This window comes from Coregonus clupeaformis, unplaced genomic scaffold (genome assembly GCF_020615455.1).
Source record: "Coregonus clupeaformis isolate EN_2021a unplaced genomic scaffold, ASM2061545v1 scaf0570, whole genome shotgun sequence".
NCBI classification, from domain to species: domain Eukaryota; kingdom Metazoa; phylum Chordata; class Actinopteri; order Salmoniformes; family Salmonidae; genus Coregonus; species Coregonus clupeaformis.
The window spans coordinates 259,477-278,317 of NW_025534025.1; the positions used below are offsets into that span (position 1 = coordinate 259,477).

Consider the following 18,841-nt stretch of genomic DNA (forward strand, 5'->3'; position numbering starts at 1 on the left):
GTCTAGACCTGGCTCAGTGATGAGAGAGGAGGTCTAGACCTGGCTCAGTGATGAGAGAGGAGGTCTAGACCTGGCTCAGTGATGAGAGAAGAGGTCTAGACCTGGCTCAGTGATGAGAGAGGAGGTCTAGACCTGGCTCAGTGATGAGAGAGGAGGTCTAGACCTGGCTCAGTGATGAGAGAAGAGGTCTAGACCTGGCTCAGTGATGAGAGAGGAGGTCTAGACCTGGCTCAGTGATGAGAGAGGAGGTCTAGACCTGGCTCAGTGATGAGACTGGAGGTCTAGACCTGGCTCAGTGATGAGACTGGAGGTCTAGACCTGGCTCAGTGATGAGACTGGAGGTCTAGACCTGGCTCAGTGATGAGACTGGAGGTCTAGACCTGGCTCAGTGATGAAAGAGGAGGTCTAGACCTGGCTCAGTGATGAGACTGGAGGTCTAGACCTGGCTCAGTGATGAGACTGGAGGTCTAGACCTGGCTCAGTGATGAAAGAGGAGGTCTAGACCTGGCTCAGTGATGAGACTGGTGGTCTAGACCTGGCTCAGTGATGAGAGAGGAGGTCTAGACCTGGTTCAGTGATGAGACTGAAGGTCTAGACCTGGCTCAGTGATGGGAGAGGAGGTCTAGACCTGGCTCAGTGATGAGACTGAAGGTCTAGACCTGGCTCAGTGATGAGACTGAAGGTCTAGACCTGGCTCAGTGATGAGAGAGGAGGTCTAGACCTGGCTCAGTGATGAGAGAAGAGGTCTAGACCTGGCTCAGTGATGAGAGAGGAGGTCTAGACCTGGCTCAGTGATGAGACTGGAGGTCTAGACCTGGCTCAGTGATGAGACTGGAGGTCTAGACCTGGCTCAGTGATGAGAGAGGAGGTCTAGACCTGGCTCAGTGATGAGAGAGGAGGTCTAGACCTGGCTCAGTGATGAGAGAGGAGGTCTAGACCTGGCTCAGTGATGAGACTGAAGGTCTAGACCTGGCTCAGTGATGAGACTGAAGGTCTAGACCTGGCTCAGTGATGAGACTGAAGGTCTAGACCTGGCTCAGTGATGAGAGAGGAGGTCTAGACCTGGCTCAGTGATGAGAGAGGAGGTCTAGACCTGGCTCAGTGATGAGAGAGGAGGTCTAGACCTGGCTCAGTGATGAGAGAGGAGGTCTAGACCTGGCTCAGTGATGAGAGAGGAGGTCTAGACCTGGCTCAGTGATGAGAGAGGAGGTCTAGACCTGGCTCAGTGATGAGAGAGGAGGTCTAGACCTGGCTCAGTGATGAGAGAGGTGGTCTAGACCTGGCTCAGTGATGAGAGAGGTGGTCTAGACCTGGCTCAGTGATGAGACTGGAGGTCTAGACCTGGCTCAGTGATGAGAGAGGAGGTCTAGACCTGGCTCAGTGATGAGAGAGGAGGTCTAGACCTGGCTCAGTGATGAGACTGGAGGTCTAGACCTGGCTCAGTGATGAGAGAGGAGGTCTAGACCTGGCTCAGTGATGAGAGAGGAGGTCTAGACCTGGCTCAGTGATGAGAGAGGAGGTCTAGACCTGGCTCAGTGATGAGAGAGGAGGTCTAGACCTGGCTCAGTGATGAGAGAGGTGGTCTAGACCTGGCTCAGTGATGAGACTGGAGGTCTAGACCTGGCTCAGTGATGAGAGAGGAGGTCTAGACCTGGCTCAGTGATGAGAGAGGAGGTCTAGACCTGGCTCAGTGATGAGAGAGGAGGTCTAGACCTGGCTCCGTGATGAAAGAGGAGGTCTAGACCTGGCTCCGTGATGAGAGAGGAGGTCTAGACCAGGGCCCATATTCACAAAGTGTCTCCGAGTGCTGATCTAGGATCCGTTTAGCCTTTTAAATCATATTGAATAAGAGGGGGGGGGACATGATCCTAGATCAGCACTCCTACTTTGAGATGCTTTGTAAATACAGGCCCTGGTGTTCCTGTGTATGTCTGGAAGCCCAGAGTTAGGGATATAGACAGGTTGCCTGACAGCTTCACAAAAACGATGCAGAGTAGAACAACTGAGAAGGTCTCTTCTGGTGACTTTTTTTTAAAAAGGACATTCTACTAAAAAAACACAGAAATGTAATTCTGTTGACACTATCTGGAATATGTGATGCGCACCACTGCACTGTAGTGAGACAATGAGGCGCAAGCGTTGTCTGTAAACTAACTTGTCACTCTGATCTTAAAGGGACAGTGTGAGATTTTGGCAATTACCATTTTTTCTACTTACCCAGAGTCAGATGAACTCATGGATAACCATGTATATGTCTCTGTGTGCAGTTTAAAGGAAGGGAGCCGTGGCTAATTAGCGTTAGCGCAATGACTAGTTAGCAATTGTACTAACGCTAGTTAGCAACTTCCTTCAAACTGCACGCAGACATAAAAATGGTTCATCTGATTCTGGGTATGTAGAAAAAGGGCTTAATTGCCCAAATCTCTCTTTAAAATCAGTCTAGGCAAAAATACACTGTATGTGGACACCTGCTAGTCGAACATCTCATACCAAAATCATGGGCATTAATATGGAGTTGGTCCCCCCTTTGCTGCTATAACAGCCTCCACTCTTCTGGGAAGGCTTTCCACTAGATGTTGGAACGTTGCTGCGGGGACTTGCTTCCATTCAGCCACAAGAGCATTAGTGAGGTCGAGCACTGATGTTGGGCGATTAGGCCTGGCTCGCAGTCGGCGTTCCAATTCATCCCAATGGTGTTCGATGGGGTTGAGGTCAGGGCTCTGTGCGGGCCAGTCAAGTTTTTTCCACACCGATCTCGACAAACCGTTTCTATATGGACCTCGCTTTGTGCACGGGGGCATTGTCATGCTGAAACAGGAAAGGACCTTCCCCCAAACTGTTGCCACAAAGTTGGAAGTACAGAATCGTCTAGAATGTCATTGTATGTTGTAGCGTTAAGCTTTCCCTTCACTGGAACTAAGGGGCCTAGCCCGAACCATGAAAAACAGCCCCAGACCATTATTCCTCCACCACCACACTTTACAGTTGGCACTATGCATTGGGGCAGGTAACCCAGATTTGTCCGTCGGACTGCCAGATGGTGAAGCGTGATTCATCCCTCTAGAGAACGCGTTTCCACTGCTCCAGAGTCCAATGGCGGCGAGCTTTACACCACTCCAGCCGACGCTTGGCATTGCGCATGGTGATCTTAGGCTTGTGTGCGGCTGCTCGGCCATGGAAACCCATTTCATGAAGCTCCTGACGAACAGTTCTTGTGCTGATGTTGCTTCCAGAAGCAGTTTGGAACTCGGTAGTGAGCGTTGCAACCGAGGACAGGCGATTTTTACGCGCTATGCGCTTCAGCACTCGGCGGTCCTGTTCTGTGAGCTTGTGTGGCCTACCACTTCGAGGCTGATTCGTTGTTGCTCCTAGACATTTACACTTCACAATAACAGCACTTACAGTTGACCAGGGCAGCTCTAGCAGGGCAAAAATGTTATGAACCGACTTCTTGGAAAGGTGGCATCCTATGACGGTGCCATGTTAAAAGTCACTGAGCTCTTCAGTAAGGCCATTCTACTGCCAATGTTTGTCTATGGAGATTGCATGGCTGTGTGCTCGATTTTATACACGTCAGCAATGGGTGTGGCTGAAATAGCTGAATCCACTAATTTGAAAGGGTGTCCACATACTTTTGTATATATATATATATATATACATATATATATATATATACATACACACACATACGCTACCAGTCAAAAGTTTGGACACACCTACTCATTCAAGGGTTTTTCTTTATTTTTTACTATTACAATTTTACAATAGTGAAGACATCAAAACTATTAAATAACACATATGGAATCATGTAGTAACCAAAAAAGTGTTAAACAAATCAAAATATATTTTATATTCGAGATTCTTCAAATAGCCACCCTTTGCCTTGATGACAGCTTTGCACACTCTTGGCATTCTCTTAACCAGCTTCATGAGGTAGTCACCTGGAATGCATTTCAATTAACAGGTGTGCCTTCTTAAAAGTTAATTTGTGGAATTTCTTTCCTCCTTAATGCGTTTGAGCCAATCAGTTGTGTTGTGACAAGGTGGGGGGGTATACAGAAGATAGCCCTATTTGGTAAAATACTAAATTATGGCAAGAACAGCTCAAATAAGCAAAGAGAAACGACAGTCCATCATTACTTTAAGACATGAAGGTCAGTCAATACAGAACATTTCAATAACTTTTAAAGTTTCTTCAAGTGCAGTCGCAAAAACCATCAAGCACTATGATGAAACTGGCGCTCATGAGGACCGCCACAGGAATGGAAGACCCAGAGTTACCTCTACTGCAGAGGATAAGTTCATTTAGCCTTAGTTACCAGCCTCAGAAATTGCAGCCCAAATAAATGCTTCACAGAGTTCAAGTCACAGACACATCAACATCAACTGTGAATCAGGCCTTAATGGTCGATTTACTGCAAATAAACCACTACTAAAAAACACTAATAAGAAGAAGAGACCTGCTTGGGCCAAGAAACACAAGCAATGGGCATTAGACAGAGATTTTTGGTTCCAACCGCCGTGTCTTTGTGAGACGTGGTGTAGGTGAACGGATGATCTCCGCATGTGTAGTTCCCACCGTAAAGCATGGAGGAGGAGGTGTTATGGTGTGGGGGTGCTTTGCTGGTGACACTGTCTGATTTATTTAGAATTCAAGGCACACTTAACCAGCATGGCTTCCACAGCATTCTGCAGCGATACGCCATCCCTTCTGGTTTGGGCTTAGTGGGACTATCATTTGTTTTTCAACAGGACAATGACCCAACACACCGCCAGGCTGTGTAAGGTCTATTTGACCAAGAAGGAGCGTGATGGAGTGCTGCATCAGAAAACCTGGCCTCCACAATCCCGACTTCAACCCAATTGAGATGGTTTGGGATGAGTCGGACGGCAGAGTGAAGGAAAAGCAGCCAACAAGTGCTCAGCATATGTGGGAACTCCTTCAAGACTGTTAGAAAAGCATTCCAGGTGAAGCTGGTTGAGAGAATACCAAGAGTATATTTTGATTTGTTTAACACTTTTTGGGTTACTACATGATTCCATATGTGTTATTTCATAGTTTTGATGTCTTCACTATTATTCTACAATGTAGAAAATAGTAAAAATAAAGAAAAACCCTTGAATGAGTAGGTGTGTCCAAACTTTTGACTGGTACTGTGTATATATATATATAACATTTTGGGAGTGGGGGCAACGATTTAGCAGCGGAAGTTCAGGTATTGATCGAGGATGAGGGTTAGGGATCAAAGTCAGGTTTAAGGTTAGGGTTAAGGCCCCAGACACACCTGGTGTTCATCTTGTGTGTCTGGAAGCCCAGGTAGGGGTCGAGGATGAGGGTTAGGGGTCAGAGTCAGGTTTAAGGTTAGGGTTAAGGCCCCAGACAGACCTGGTGTTCATCTTGTGTGTCTGGAAGCCCAGGTAGGGGTCGAGGAGGAGGGTTAGGGGTCAGAGTCAGGTTTAAGGTTAGGGTTAAGGCCCCAGACAGACCTGGTGTTCATCTTGTGTGTCTGGAAGCCCAGGTAGGGGTCGAGGATGAGGGTTAGGGGTCAGAGTCAGGTTTAAGGTTAGGGTTAAGGCCCCAGACAGACCTGGTGTTCATCTTGTGTGTCTGGAAGCCCAGGTAGGGGTCGAGGATGAGGGTTAGGGGGTCAGAGTCAGGTTTAAGGTTAGGGTTAAGGCCCCAGACAGACCTGGTGTTCATCTTGTGTGTCTGGAAGCCCAGGTAGGGGTCGAGGATGAGGGTTAGGGGGTCAAAGTCAGGTTTAAGGTTAGGGTTAAGGCCCCAGACAGACCTGGTGTTCATCTTGTGTGTCTGGAAGCCCAGGTAGGGGTCGAGGATGAGGGTTAGGGGTCAAAGTCAGGTTTAAGGTTAGGGTTAAGGCCCCAGACAGACCTGGTGTTCATCTTGTGTGTCTGGAAGCCCAGGTAGGGGTCGAGGATGAGGGTTAGGGGTCAGAGTCAGGTTTAAGGTTAGGGTTAAGGCCCCAGACAGACCTGGTGTTCATCTTGTGTGTCTGGAAGCCCAGGTAGGGGTCGAGGATGAGGGTTAGGGGTCAAAGTCAGGTTTAAGGTTAGGGTTAAGGCCCCAGACAGACCTGGTGTTCATCTTGTGTGTCTGGAAGCCCAGGTAGGGGTCGAGGATGAGGGTTAGGGGTCAGAGTCAGGTTTAAGGTTAGGGTTAAGGCCCCAGACAGACCTGGTGTTCATCTTGTGTGTCTGGAAGCCCAGGTAGGGGTCGAGGATGAGGGTTAGGGGTCAGAGTCAGGTTTAAGGTTAGGGTTAAGGCCCCAGACAGACCTGGTGTTCATCTTGTGTGTCTGGAAGCCCAGGTAGGGGTCGAGGATGAGGGTTAGGGGTCAGAGTCAGGTTTAAGGTTAGGGTTAAGGCCCCAGACAGACCTGGTGTTCATCTTGTGTGTCTGGAAGCCCAGGTAGGGGTCGAGGATGAGGGTTAGGGGTCAGAGTCAGGTTTAAGGTTAGGGTTAAGGCCCCAGACAGACCTGGTGTTCATCTTGTGTGTCTGGAAGCCCAGGTAGGGGTCGAGGATGAGGCTGGTGGTGAGGTCATCGTGCTCACACAGCTCCTTGGCGGTCATCCCAGAGGATGGGACACAGCGTCGCTCCGCCTCCAGGCTGGCCGCACTGAACCCTGGGAAAAACATGAGTAAATGAGTGCACAGAGTAGGGTGAAGTTACCCCTAGACCAGCGGTTCCCAACATTTTAACATTCCGGGGAACACCAAATCACCCTCAAGGACCACAGCCTTTAATTTGTTACATTCACTACTAAAATTGACAAAATTTGAATTCCAAGATATTCTGTTAAAATGGTTCGGTGAATGGTGGTCCTCAAGAGCTTTCGACTGTGATTTGGTGTTCCCCGGAACGGAAAAGGTTGGGAACTGCTCCCTAGACGCTAATCTTGTTGCATTTTCCCCACTATTGGTAATGGTTAGGATCAGTTGGCCAATCCATAGCAAAACATTTTGCAACAGAAAACTAAAATCTGTGCTGTTATTGGACAATATCAAGTACATAGTAAAGCCTACGGCTCTGTTTCAAAATGTTTTGTCCCAACTGAACTAGGCCCAGGTTCACTCACTAGGAAACAAACGGAAGCCAACGGACTGAAAGGAGAAGGGATTACCTCAACGTGTCCAATAAGAAACTCTTGTTTTCCATTGCAAAACGTTTTGTTACGGTGTGCACTTATGAATACGACCCATTTGATAGAATAAAGTCCCAGTCGCAGTACTCACGGCGGCTACATCTCCTGCTGCCAGTCCCCGGTCGTAGAGAGCTCCTCTGTGGGTGCAGCTGCTGCTGGGAGCGGGTCTGGCTATGGCTCACAGGCTGCTGGGAGCTGGTGGAGTACCTGCTGCCATTCAACACCATGCTCTTGGATTGGCCCAGCCACTTCATACCCACAAGCCCCCTGGTCCAGTTGCATTTAGTCTCCGAGTTGAGGGAGCATTCAGAGTGGGGAAGACTGGAAGCTAGTGGCTGTCACCTTGGGGTGGGAAGAGGAATGGATGGATGCCCGGTTAGAGACCACACACACACACCATCTCATTACATCATCCAGTCATACCGAAGAGAAGACATGGTTTCCACCCTAGACCGAAGCCATAGATGCCGCTACTTGTATGAAAAAGCTCAAACTGAGATCACTGAACTCTGTTTGGATGTGCTGTTTAGAACAGGGATGGCAACTTTGATCGGGTGGGGGCCACAAAAAATCTGACCTCATCGTGAGGGGCCGCAGTGTCTGCGTACCCACATCCATACCCACACATCCAGTCTTAGCCGGCTCTAGCCTATAGCCCTTAGCCTTTAGCCTATAGCCCTTAGCCTTTAGACCTTAGCCTTTAGACCTTAGCCTTTTTGGGGGCCCTACGAGAAATTGTTGCCCCCCCCCCTTGCAAGCAAAGCATTTTAGCGCCCCCCCCCCCCCTCTTGACTGCGTAGAGAAAAAAACATTTCCTGCAATTCTCAACATTTTGCTATGGGGCATAGAGAAAATGTTGCCGTTTTAAAGTAAATTTGCTGCAATTATACACATTTTGCCATGGGGCGTAGACAAAATGTTGTAGTTTTAAAGCAAGTTTGCTGCCATTCTACACATTTTGCAATGGGGTGAAGATAAGATTTAGCAATTTTATGACTAACTTCATGCAATTATACTGATTTTGCCAATAGGGCAGAGAGAAAAATCTGCAGTTTTACATCTAATTTCCTGCAATTCTATACATTTTTCCATTGGGTGGAGAGAAACGTTAGCAGTGTTTAATATGATATCTGAGTGAGAGAGAAAATAAAAATAATTGGGGTCCCCCCCCCCGGTCGGTAATTCGACCATGATTACTACAAGGTTAGATAGCTAGCCGCTGGACTTTTATGGGCTAAGTGAGTGACTGTCAGTGAGTGACGTGAGAGGAACTGCTGATGCACAACCACATGTCTAAATTGCAACTTGTGTATTTGGCTAGATGGCGCTGCAACATGTCAGCTGTGCAACTAGAGACGACAAAACTCTTGATCACCTTTACTCCACACACAGAAACGCATACAAAGCTCTCCCTCGCCCTCCATTTGGCAAATATGACCATAACGATATCCTCCTGATTCCTGCTTACAAGGAAAAATTCAAAACAGAAAGTACCAGTGACGGAAGTGGTCCGATGAAGCGGATGCTAAGCTAAGCTACAGGACTGTTTCACTAGCACAGACTGGAATATGTTCCGGGATTCATCCGATAATATTGAAGAGTTTACCACATCAGTCACCGGCTTCATTAATAAGTGCAACGACGACGTTGTCCTCAGTGACCGTGCGCACATACAGTGCCTTGCAAAAGTATTTACCCCCCTTGGCGTTTTTCCTATTTTGTTGCGGAACCCATCCAACTTGAAGGAGCTGGAGCAGTTTTGCCTTGAAGAATGGGCAAAAATCCCAGTGGCTAGATGTGCCAAGCTTATAGAGACATACCCCAAGAGACTTGCAGCTGTAATTGCTGCAAAAGGTGGCTCTACAAAGTATTGACTTTGGGGGTGAATAGTTATGCACGCTCAAGTTCTGTTCTTTTTGTCTTCTTTTTTGTTTGTTTCACAAGAAAAAATATTTTGCATCTTCAAAGTGGTAGGCATGTTGTGTAAATCAAAGGATACAAACCCCCCCAAAATCCATTTTAATTCCAGGTTGTAAGGCAACAAAATAGGAAAAATGCCAAGGGGGGTGAATACTTTCGCAAGCCACTGTATCCCAAACAAAAGCCATGGATTACAGGGAACAACCGTATTGAGCAAAAACTGCCGCTTTCATGGAGCAGGACACTAATCCGGACTCTTATAAGAAATCCCACTACGACCTCCAACGAGCCATTAAACAGGCAAAGCATCAATATAGTACTAGGATCAAACCCTACTACGCTGGGACCTGAGCCCTAGGACCATGCCTCAGGACTACCTGGCCTGATGACTCCTTTCTGTCCCCAGTCCACCTGGTCGTGCTGCTGCTTCAGTTTCCACTCTTCTGCCTGCAGCTATGGAACCCTGACCTGTTCACTGGACGTGCTACCTTGTCCTGACCTGCTGTTTTCAACTCTCTCTCTCTACCGCAGCTACTATTTCAACCTCTAAATGCCCGGCTATGAAAAGCCAAGTGACATTTACTCCTGATGTACTGACCTGTTGCAACCTCTACAACCACTGTGATTATTATTTGACCCTGCTGGTCATCTATGAACGTTTGAACATCTTGGAGAAAAATCTGTCCTTAATGGCCATGTACTGTTATAATCTCCACCCGGCACAACCAGAAGGGGACTGGCCACCCCTCAGAGCCTGGTTCCTCTCTAGGTTTCTTCCTAGGTTTCTGCCTTTCTAGGGAGTTTTTCCTAGCCACTGTGCTTCTACATTTGCATTGCTTGCTGTTTGGGGTTTTAGGCTGGGTTTCTGTATAGCACTTTGTGACATCTGCTGATGTAAAAAGGGCTTTATAAATACAATTTGATTGATTGATTGAATTTGATTACAAAAGGGAAACCCAGCCGCGAGCTGCCCAGTGACGCGAGCCTATCAGACGAGCTAAATGCCTTCTATGCTCGCTTCGAGACAAGCAACACTGAACCATGCATGAGAACACCAGCTGTTCCAGACGACTGTGTGATCTCGCTCTCCGTAGCCAATGTGAGTAAGACTTTTAAACAGGTTAATATTCACAAGTCCGCGGGGCCAGATGGATTACCAGGGCGAGTACCCAGAGCATGCGCTGATCAGCTGGCAAGTGTCTTCACTGACATTTTCAACCTCTTCCTGACCCTGTCTATAATACCTACATGTTTCAAGCAGACCACTATAGTCCTTGTACCCAAGAACACATTTTACATTGACATTTTAGTCATTTAGCAGACGCTCTTATCCAGAGCGACTTACAGTTAGTGAGTGCATACATTTTCATACTGCCCCCCCCCGTGGGAAACGAACCCACAACCCTGGCATTGCAAGCGCCATGCTCTACCAACTGAGCTACAGGGGACTGTAGGTAACCTGTCTAAATGAATATTGCCCCGTAGTGCCAGGGTTTCCGTCAGCCAGTAATAGCTGACTTTTGGCCGTATATATTTTGTTGAAAAGCCGTTAAATAAAAATATCCCAAAAAAATAAGTAGCAATTCCATTGCGAAATAATGCTTTTTAGATTGAAATACCAGTTGATAGATTGAAATACCAGTTGATGTAAATACATTTAACTGGTCATGTTTAAAATCGGTCTATAGGTTAATTTACATCATTTAGTGGAATTAAATTAATACGCCCAATCATTGCACAACAGATCTAAATGCATCCATGTGCTAAAAATAGTTTTGGGGCCATGATTAAAAACATCTAAAAATATATATATATTTCTTAACTGGTAATTGAAGCGCACTTCTCATTCGCCATTCAAATGCGTCGGCAACAGAAGGCAGGCTTCAGTGCGTCACACACCACTTTGCAATGAGCTGGAGGCAGTATGCATTTTGAAAACGTATAGCTACTTAAAAATGGTTTGAAACCTTTTACGTTTTACTACGAGGCATCTTTTACCTTGCCTCAAAGTAGCCAAACCCGACCATCTCCGTGGAGGCAAATATTTTATAAAGACTTCCTTATTGCCATTGAAACCTGTAGCCTTTTTCTGTCATGTTCTATTGGTTTTCAACTTTATTTCATTGTCCGGTAGCCAAATGCCTGCTGCACTAATAATGTGAAGAAATAATAGTTGATCAAAATGTTAAGCTAAAACGTTCTGATCTGTTGGATCAGATCCATTGCTTTTTAATATTTAATTTTTATGTAGCCGAGGCGTACTGGTTGTATGAATGTGATCCATCATCCCACAACTGTCCCAGAGTCTGTCTGGGACATTTCTTTCTCAACAAGCTGACCAATAGAATAGGTCAACTTTTCTACAAATGGGGGATAGTAGATTGACATAGGGAAAGCTTTCCCTAGCCTAAGTAAATGTAAATAAATTGCCAAAATTACATAGCCTAAATTAGCCCACTCCTGTCTATACAGAATGAAAAACAGTCATTCAAATATGCTCCTAAAGCATGATTTGGCCACAGAGGATCAACAGCTTCCCCTAGCCTTAAACAAATAAGTTGTGGATTGTTTTAAAATCGCATCGCCTACAGATGGAAGGAAAAGGCTGCGCGCGACAAACACCAAATAGATGATGGTTGAGTTGCGACTGTCAGTGAAGAGTAGAGAGGGCCAGTCAGGCATATCGCAATATTTCAAAATTCTAATCGCGGGAAAACGGCTATTGCTTTTTAAAAAAGAGAACAAAATGAAAAGACTAACCTGTCTTTTAGTTATAAAAATTCTCAACTTAATTGAACGAACAACAGTAGGTCTATAGCCCATCTTATTAGCAGCAGCGGAGAGCATCAGCCACAACCCCAGTGAGTGCGCACTGTGCATATTAACGCTTCATCGTTGTTGGGTCCGTGCCACTTAAAAAAAGTTTGTTTTTTTGGACAATCATTTCCTATAATACAATCATTTTTAGATGGATGTCACATTCTATTAGCATCTCCCCTTCTCCTAGGCCTATTATATGGACCACGTTGTTTTTATTGATCTGTTTGTCAGTGGCAGCAGAGTAGGCTACCCTGTCATTTGTCGTATTTAAAAACATATTATGCTAATGTATCCAATCATAAAGTGTAGTAGAATTGCATGAAACGTGTTTTTGCCGTGCAAAAAAACGAAACGTATCTGATATAGCCTCTAGCCCAGCCTCTACGCTGTAGGTGCCCAGCCATGCATTGAACAGTCTTTTTTTGTGAACAGTGATTGAGTTATATTATTAGCCTAAATTACGACTATCCAATCTACTCATCACGTTAGGAATAGTAGGCTCTTACTTAAGTCTGCAAATTCTATGACGCATGGAATGCTTTATTGTAAAAAAGGTGTAATTTTTATGGTGTAAGTTACCTTCCCCCAAACTTGAAATTCACGCACTCAGGGGTGTGTGCTTTGGGTTATTGGTACACCAGAAGTACATTCATTTCCAATGGAATGCTGCGTCTGCCTTGCATTGCATTGCAGACGCAGTTGCAGTGTGTTCTGTGTGGGGCATCCATTGGATATTTCCAACCTATGTATCAAATTGTATGCGTACACTTGACAGATATAGTAGCAAAAGCTGAACGTTTAACTTTTGTTGCACACACATGCAGTAAACATTTTTGGATTACATAATGAAAATGTAGAATTTATTACGCAGCATTGATGCAATGACACCGGTCGGTCTGATCCAGGCGTTAGTCCCCTCCTGTACTCCCTGTTCACCCACAACTGCGTAGCCACGCACACGAATCCAACACCATCATTAAGATTGCTGACGACACGACGGTGTTAGGCCTGATCACCAACAACAATAAGACAGCCTATAGGGAGGAGATCAGTGACCTGGCAGTGTGGTGCCAGGGCAACAACCTCTCCCTCAACGTCAGCAAGACAAAGGAGCTGATCGTGGACTACAGGAAACGGAGGGCAGAGCACGCCCCCATCCACATCGACGGGGCTGTAGTGGAGCGGGTTGAAAGCTTCAAGTTCCTCTGTGTCCACATCACTAAGCAATTAACATGGTCCACACACACACCAACACAGTCGTGAAGATGGCACCACAACGCCTCTTCCCCCTCAGGAGGCTGAAAAGATTGGCATGGGCCCTCAGACCCTCTAGAGCTGCACCACTGAGAGCATCATGACTGGCTGCATCACCGCCTGGTACGGCAACTGCTTGGCATCCGACCACAAGGTGCTACAGAGGGTAGTGCGTACGGCCCAGTACATAACTAGGGCCGAGCTTCCTGTCATCCAGGACCTCTATACCAGGCGGTGTCAGAGGAAGGCCCTCAAAATTGTCAAAGACTCCAGTCACCCAAGTCTGGAATAGGCTTGGGCGGTATCCATTTTCCACTACCTTCATACCATCCTTGGGATTACGGTATTACCAAATGTTTATATAAAATAAAATCGCTGATAGGGTGGGTATTGAGGCGTTCAACTCCGCATGCCGGCAAATGAACAAAGAGCATTGCGTTTCTTCAAAATATAAACAAACAACTTCCGAGTGCAATAAGATAGCAAATATTTCATAACGAAAAAACAAAGTCAGAAAAACTTTTGGCCTCCTGGAATCGAAATGACTTGCAGTTGCTGCTTCCAAAATAGGACAAACAGTGTAGCCTACGACACAAACAAAATATAACAAAACAATTCAATAAGAAATAGCACCAACTACAACAATAAGACTTGTTCAGCAGCATGAATATTTCACACATTGAGCAACAAGAGAGGCCTTCGAAATAACCAGTAGCCTAGATGCCCTGTAAAATAGGACAGTAAAAATAGCGAATTGGGGGGGGGGGTGGCGCATCGGTCTTTCCCCATTACCTGTCGAATCGCTGGAGACTGCTCTAGTATTCTCTATCATTTTCTGTCGCACTGTCCTGTGTGGATAAAATGTGACATTACAACGTTTTAAAATCACCACCGCTTGTAACAATAACGTAACAAAACAGTAATAATAATACTATTCGTTCAAATGGTCATTTATTCGTTCAAATGTGAATGTATTTGTGCATGGCCAAGGCTACTACGCGTCCCAGATTATAATATGTTGTTTTGAAATGTAGTTCTATTTACCATTACTAGACAATGCTCTTGGAGGCCGAGCTCAGCCTGTGCTTTCAGGAGGTCTTGTTTTTTTAGGCCAGCTGTGTGACAAAGATCCTGTAGTGGCGTGGCAAGACTCCCAACTCTCCCTCTGTTCTCTGGAACAGTTTGTTACCGCAAGACTCCCTCTGTTCTCTGGAACAGTTTGTTACCGCCAGGTTTAAGATCCTGTAGTGGCGTGGCAAGACTCCCAAGGCTCCCTCTGTTCCCTGGAACAGTTTGTTACCGCGAGGCTCCCTCTGTTCTCTGGAACAGTTTGTTACCGCATGGCTCCCTCTGTTCTCTGGAACAGTTTGTTACCGCCAGGTTTAAGATCCTGTAGTGGCGTGTCAAGACTCCCAACTCTCCCTCTGTTCTCTGGAACAGTTTGTTACCGCAAGACTCCCTCTGTTCTCTGGAACAGTTTGTTACCGCAAGACTCCCTCTGTTCTCTGGAACAGTTTGTTACCGCGAGGCTCCCTCTGTTCTCTGGAACAGTTTGTTACCGCGAGGTTTAAGATCCTGTAGTGGCGTGGCAAGACTCCCAACTCTCCCTCTGTTCTCTGGAACAGTTTGTTACCGCAAGGTTTAAGATCCTGTAGTAGAGTGGCAAGACTCCCAACTCTCCCTCTGTTCTCTGGAACAGTTTGTTACCGCGAGGTTTAAATTGTGGCCAAAACAATTCAACCATTGCCAGCCCAGTTTTCTGATTGCAGCTGCAATGTTTGCAGTATTGTCTGTTGTTATTGCGGACAGTTTTTCTCTCTTCAAATGTCCATTATTTTTGTGCCTCACGAAGTGTGTCAGCTAGGTGGTTGGCTGTGTGGTTTTCTGGGGAAAAAAAGCTTGTCTGCAGGCATTTAGAATGCAGTTTCCGGTCTTCATTAAGGTGTACTGTTAGAGAAATGTACGGTGTTGGACCACGTCTGTGGGCAAGGAAATGTGATCCGCGCCGGACACTAAAACCTCAACCTCTCGTCGGACTCTGTTGTAAAGGTCTGGAATTGCTGTTTTTGATAAGTATTTTCTCCCAGGCAGCTTGTACTATGGGTCTAATGTGTGGATCATGTCCTTGAAGGCCTTCTTTTCCACCGTGTGGATTGAAAACATGTATTTTGCTATGTGTATGGTAACAGCTTCCGTGCACTTCGTCCACCGGGTGGTGCTTTTTGTCTTTACACTTTACAAAAATATAAAATGCAACATGTTAAGTGTTGGTCCCATGTTTTATGAGCTGAAATAAAAGATCATAGAAATGTACCACATACACAGAAAGCTTATTTAGCTCAAATTTGAACACAAATGTGTTTACATCCCAGTTAGTGAGAATTTCTCCTTTGCCAAGATAATCCATCCGACATGTGTGGCATATCAAGAAGCTGATTAAACAGCATGATCATTACACAGGTGCACCTTGTGCTGGAGACAATAAAAAGCCACGGAAATGTGCTGTTTTGTCATACAACAATGCCACAGATGTCTCATGTTTTGAGGGAGCGTGCAATTGGCATGCCGACTGCAGGAATGTCCACCAGAGCTGTTGCCAGAGAAGTGAATGTTAATTTCTCTACTATAAGCCGCCTCCAACGTCGTTTTAGAGAATTTAGCACTACTTCCAACCGGCCTCACAGCCGCAGACCACGTGTAACCACGCCAGCCCAGCACCTCCACATCCAGCTTCTTCACCATCGGGATCGTCTGTGACCAGCCACCCAAACAGCTGATGAAACTGTGGGTTTGCACAACCGAAGAATTTCTGCACAAACTGTCAGAAACCATCTCAGGGAAGCTCATCTGTATGCTCGTCGTCCTCACCAGGGTCTTGACCTGACTGCAGTTCGGCGTTGTTCGGCGTCGTAACCGACTTCAGTGGGGAAATAATCACTGTCGATGGCCACTGGCACGCTGGACAAGTCTGCTCTTCACAGATTAATCCCGGTTTCAACTGAACCGGGCAGACGGCAGACCGTGTGGTATACTGCCCAAGCCTAGTCTGGAACCAACAGGACCCTGAAGTGTCCACCCCCAAGCCATAAGACTGCTCAATAGTTAACCAAATAGCTACCTGGTCCATCTGCATTGACCACCCCCCTTTGACTCATCACATACGCTGCTGGTATTGTTTATTATCCATCCTGTTGCCTAGTTACTTTACCCCTACCTACAGTGCATTCGTAAAGTATTCAGACCCCATAATTTTGTCCCCAAATGTTGTTACGTTACAGCCTTATTCTAAAAATGGATTAAATAGTTTTTTCCCTCATCAATCTACACACAAAAACCCTATAATGACAAAACAAAAAGTTTTTTGCACATTTATAAAAAATACAAAACTGAAATTGACATAAGTATTCAGACCCTTCACTCAGTACTTTGTTGAAGCACCTTTGGCAGCGATTACAGCCTCCATTCTTCTTGGTATGACGCTACAAGCTTGGCACACCTGTATTTGGGGAGTTTCTCCCATTCTTCTCTGAAGATCCTCTCAAGCTGGGAAGCGTTGCTGCACAGCTATTTTCAGGTCTCTCCAGACATGTTTGATCGGGTTGATTGTCCTTTTGGAAGGTTCTCCCATCTCCACAGAGGAACTCTGGAGCTCTGTCAGAGTGACCATCGGGTTCTTGGTCACCTCCCTGACCAAGGCCCTTCTCTCCCGATTGCTCAGTTTGGCCGGGCGGCCAGCTCTAGGAAAAGTCTTGGTGGTTCCAAACTTCTTCCATTTAAGAATGATGGAGGCCACTGTGTTCTTGGGGACCTTCAATGCTGCAGAAATGTTTTGATACCCTTCCCCAGATCTGTGCCTCGACACAATCCTGTCTCAGAGCTCTACGGACAATTCCTTTGACCTCATGGCTTGGTTTTTCCTCTGACATGCACTGTCAACTGTGGGACCTTATATAGACAGGTGTGTGCCTTTCCAAATCATGTCCAATCAATTGAATTGACCACTGGTGGACTCCAATCAAGTTGTAGAAACAGCTCATGGTTGATCAATGGAAACAGGATGCACCTAAGCTCAATTTCGAGTCTCATAGCAAAGGGTCTGAATACTTATGTAAATACGTTTTTTATTTTTAATACATTTGCAAAACCTGTTTTCGCTTTGTCATTATGGGGTATTGTGTGTAGATTGATGAGGGGGGGGATTATTTAATTCATTTTAGAATAAGGCTGTAACGTAACAAAAATGTGGAAGGGAAGGGGTCTGAATACTTTCCGAATGCACTGTAAATAAAAAAAGCCAACATGTCAAAGCCAACATGTCAAAGTGTAGGCGATATGCATACAGCCTCGTGTCCAAACCGATGCTGACATGAGGGCGGCGCCAGAAAATGTAGTCAATCTTTAATGACACTTTTAATTACATTAATATAGGTTAAATGCTAGTCATGTTTGATAAATATAATGAAGGATAATTAACTTTTAACGTTTAAAGACTTTGTTGACATACTCGAGGCACGGTTCATTCGGATCAAATGGTCACAAGACCGGAGAGTGAAGGACAATGCCTGTTGCGCACCGCACATCACCCACCTTGAATCTGAGCGGAGGCGGTCAGCATTTTGAAACTATTCGACCATAAACTTAAATTTACCCATAAACTTAAACTTAATAAGAGCTTATAATAATAAGTGTTTTGCATAGTTAAAAACACTTCATATGCCATTGAAACCAGCATTTCTCACATTATCTATTGGTTTTCAAAATCAACTTTATTTTATTGTCCAGCAGTCAAAGGCACAACTCTAGTCATAATAGTAACCCATGATAGTTGATGCATCTTTAAATCTCCCCTCTTTCTTCATTTTCTGTCACATGAAACTTTTGAGAACAGCGTTTTCCGCATTTTGGAACATTCGCACATAGCCTACAGCCATGTGAGCATTGCTGAACGTATAATATTAGAGGGGAAAAAACTATCAACGTTTTAAGCTTAAAAACGGACTGATCGGTTGCATCAGTCTCATTGCTTTGTACATTTTTGATGTGCAGTGGTCGTATGAACTTTGGATCTGTCTTCCCAGAACTGTCCCAAAGTCTGTTTTGAACAGTCCTAGACATATAACTTATCGTCCCAGGGACAACGGGACACCCTTAATTTCGAGCCCTGGAGGGTATTATTTTAGAAAAATACAAAAAATTATTTGGTTGTAATTCTAACGTTGCAATATTTCATAGCCTACCAAGGGTGGCCAACCAACCTCCAGGAGAGCCTTAAAGGGGCAGTGCTGTATTTTGAGACCTACATTGTCAGATGCTCTACGGGAAGAAAGATAGCAATGCATTTTATTTTGTAAAGTGGTTCCTTGTTAGAAAAAAATCTGTCCTACTTGTCCTACTATTATTTTTCTCTCTTCGTTGTTGGGAATGGCCATAAGTAAACATCACTGTTAGTCTACACCTGTTGTTTACGAAGCATGTGACAAATAAAATGTGATTTATTTTTTATTATTCTAACTCTCAACAGTAAATTGATACCACGACTGAGTTCCCCCCCAAAAAATCTATATAATAATCTAAAATATAAAATGGTGTAGAATCATCAGATTCTGATTTTACCTGCAGCGCCCCTTAGTGGTCGAGTGAGGGAAACCGCTTTAGCTGACGTTCGTATGAGACGTGGGTGA

The 18,841-nt window shown here is 45.4% G+C and overlaps 1 protein-coding gene across 3 annotated transcripts in view; it reads right to left on the reverse strand.

Moving 5' to 3' along the window:
- LOC121560684 (histone-lysine N-methyltransferase KMT5B) overlaps positions 1–18,841 on the reverse strand; it is a 30,511-nt gene that overhangs the window by 9,910 nt on the left and 1,760 nt on the right. Inside the window, exons 2-3 of one of the 3 annotated variants that reach the window (XM_045215966.1) lie at positions 7,258–7,508; positions 6,500–6,647 (exon numbers count right to left, since the gene is read on the reverse strand). In XM_045215966.1, the coding sequence (XP_045071901.1) occupies positions 6,500–6,647; positions 7,258–7,420 (311 nt within the window). In that variant the 5' untranslated portion in view covers positions 7,421–7,508. Of the gene's footprint in view, positions 1–5,285; positions 5,642–6,499; positions 6,648–7,257; positions 7,509–18,841 lie in introns of those variants that run through there. The other 2 variants (XM_041873605.2, XM_045215967.1) reach the window with 2 other exon arrangements.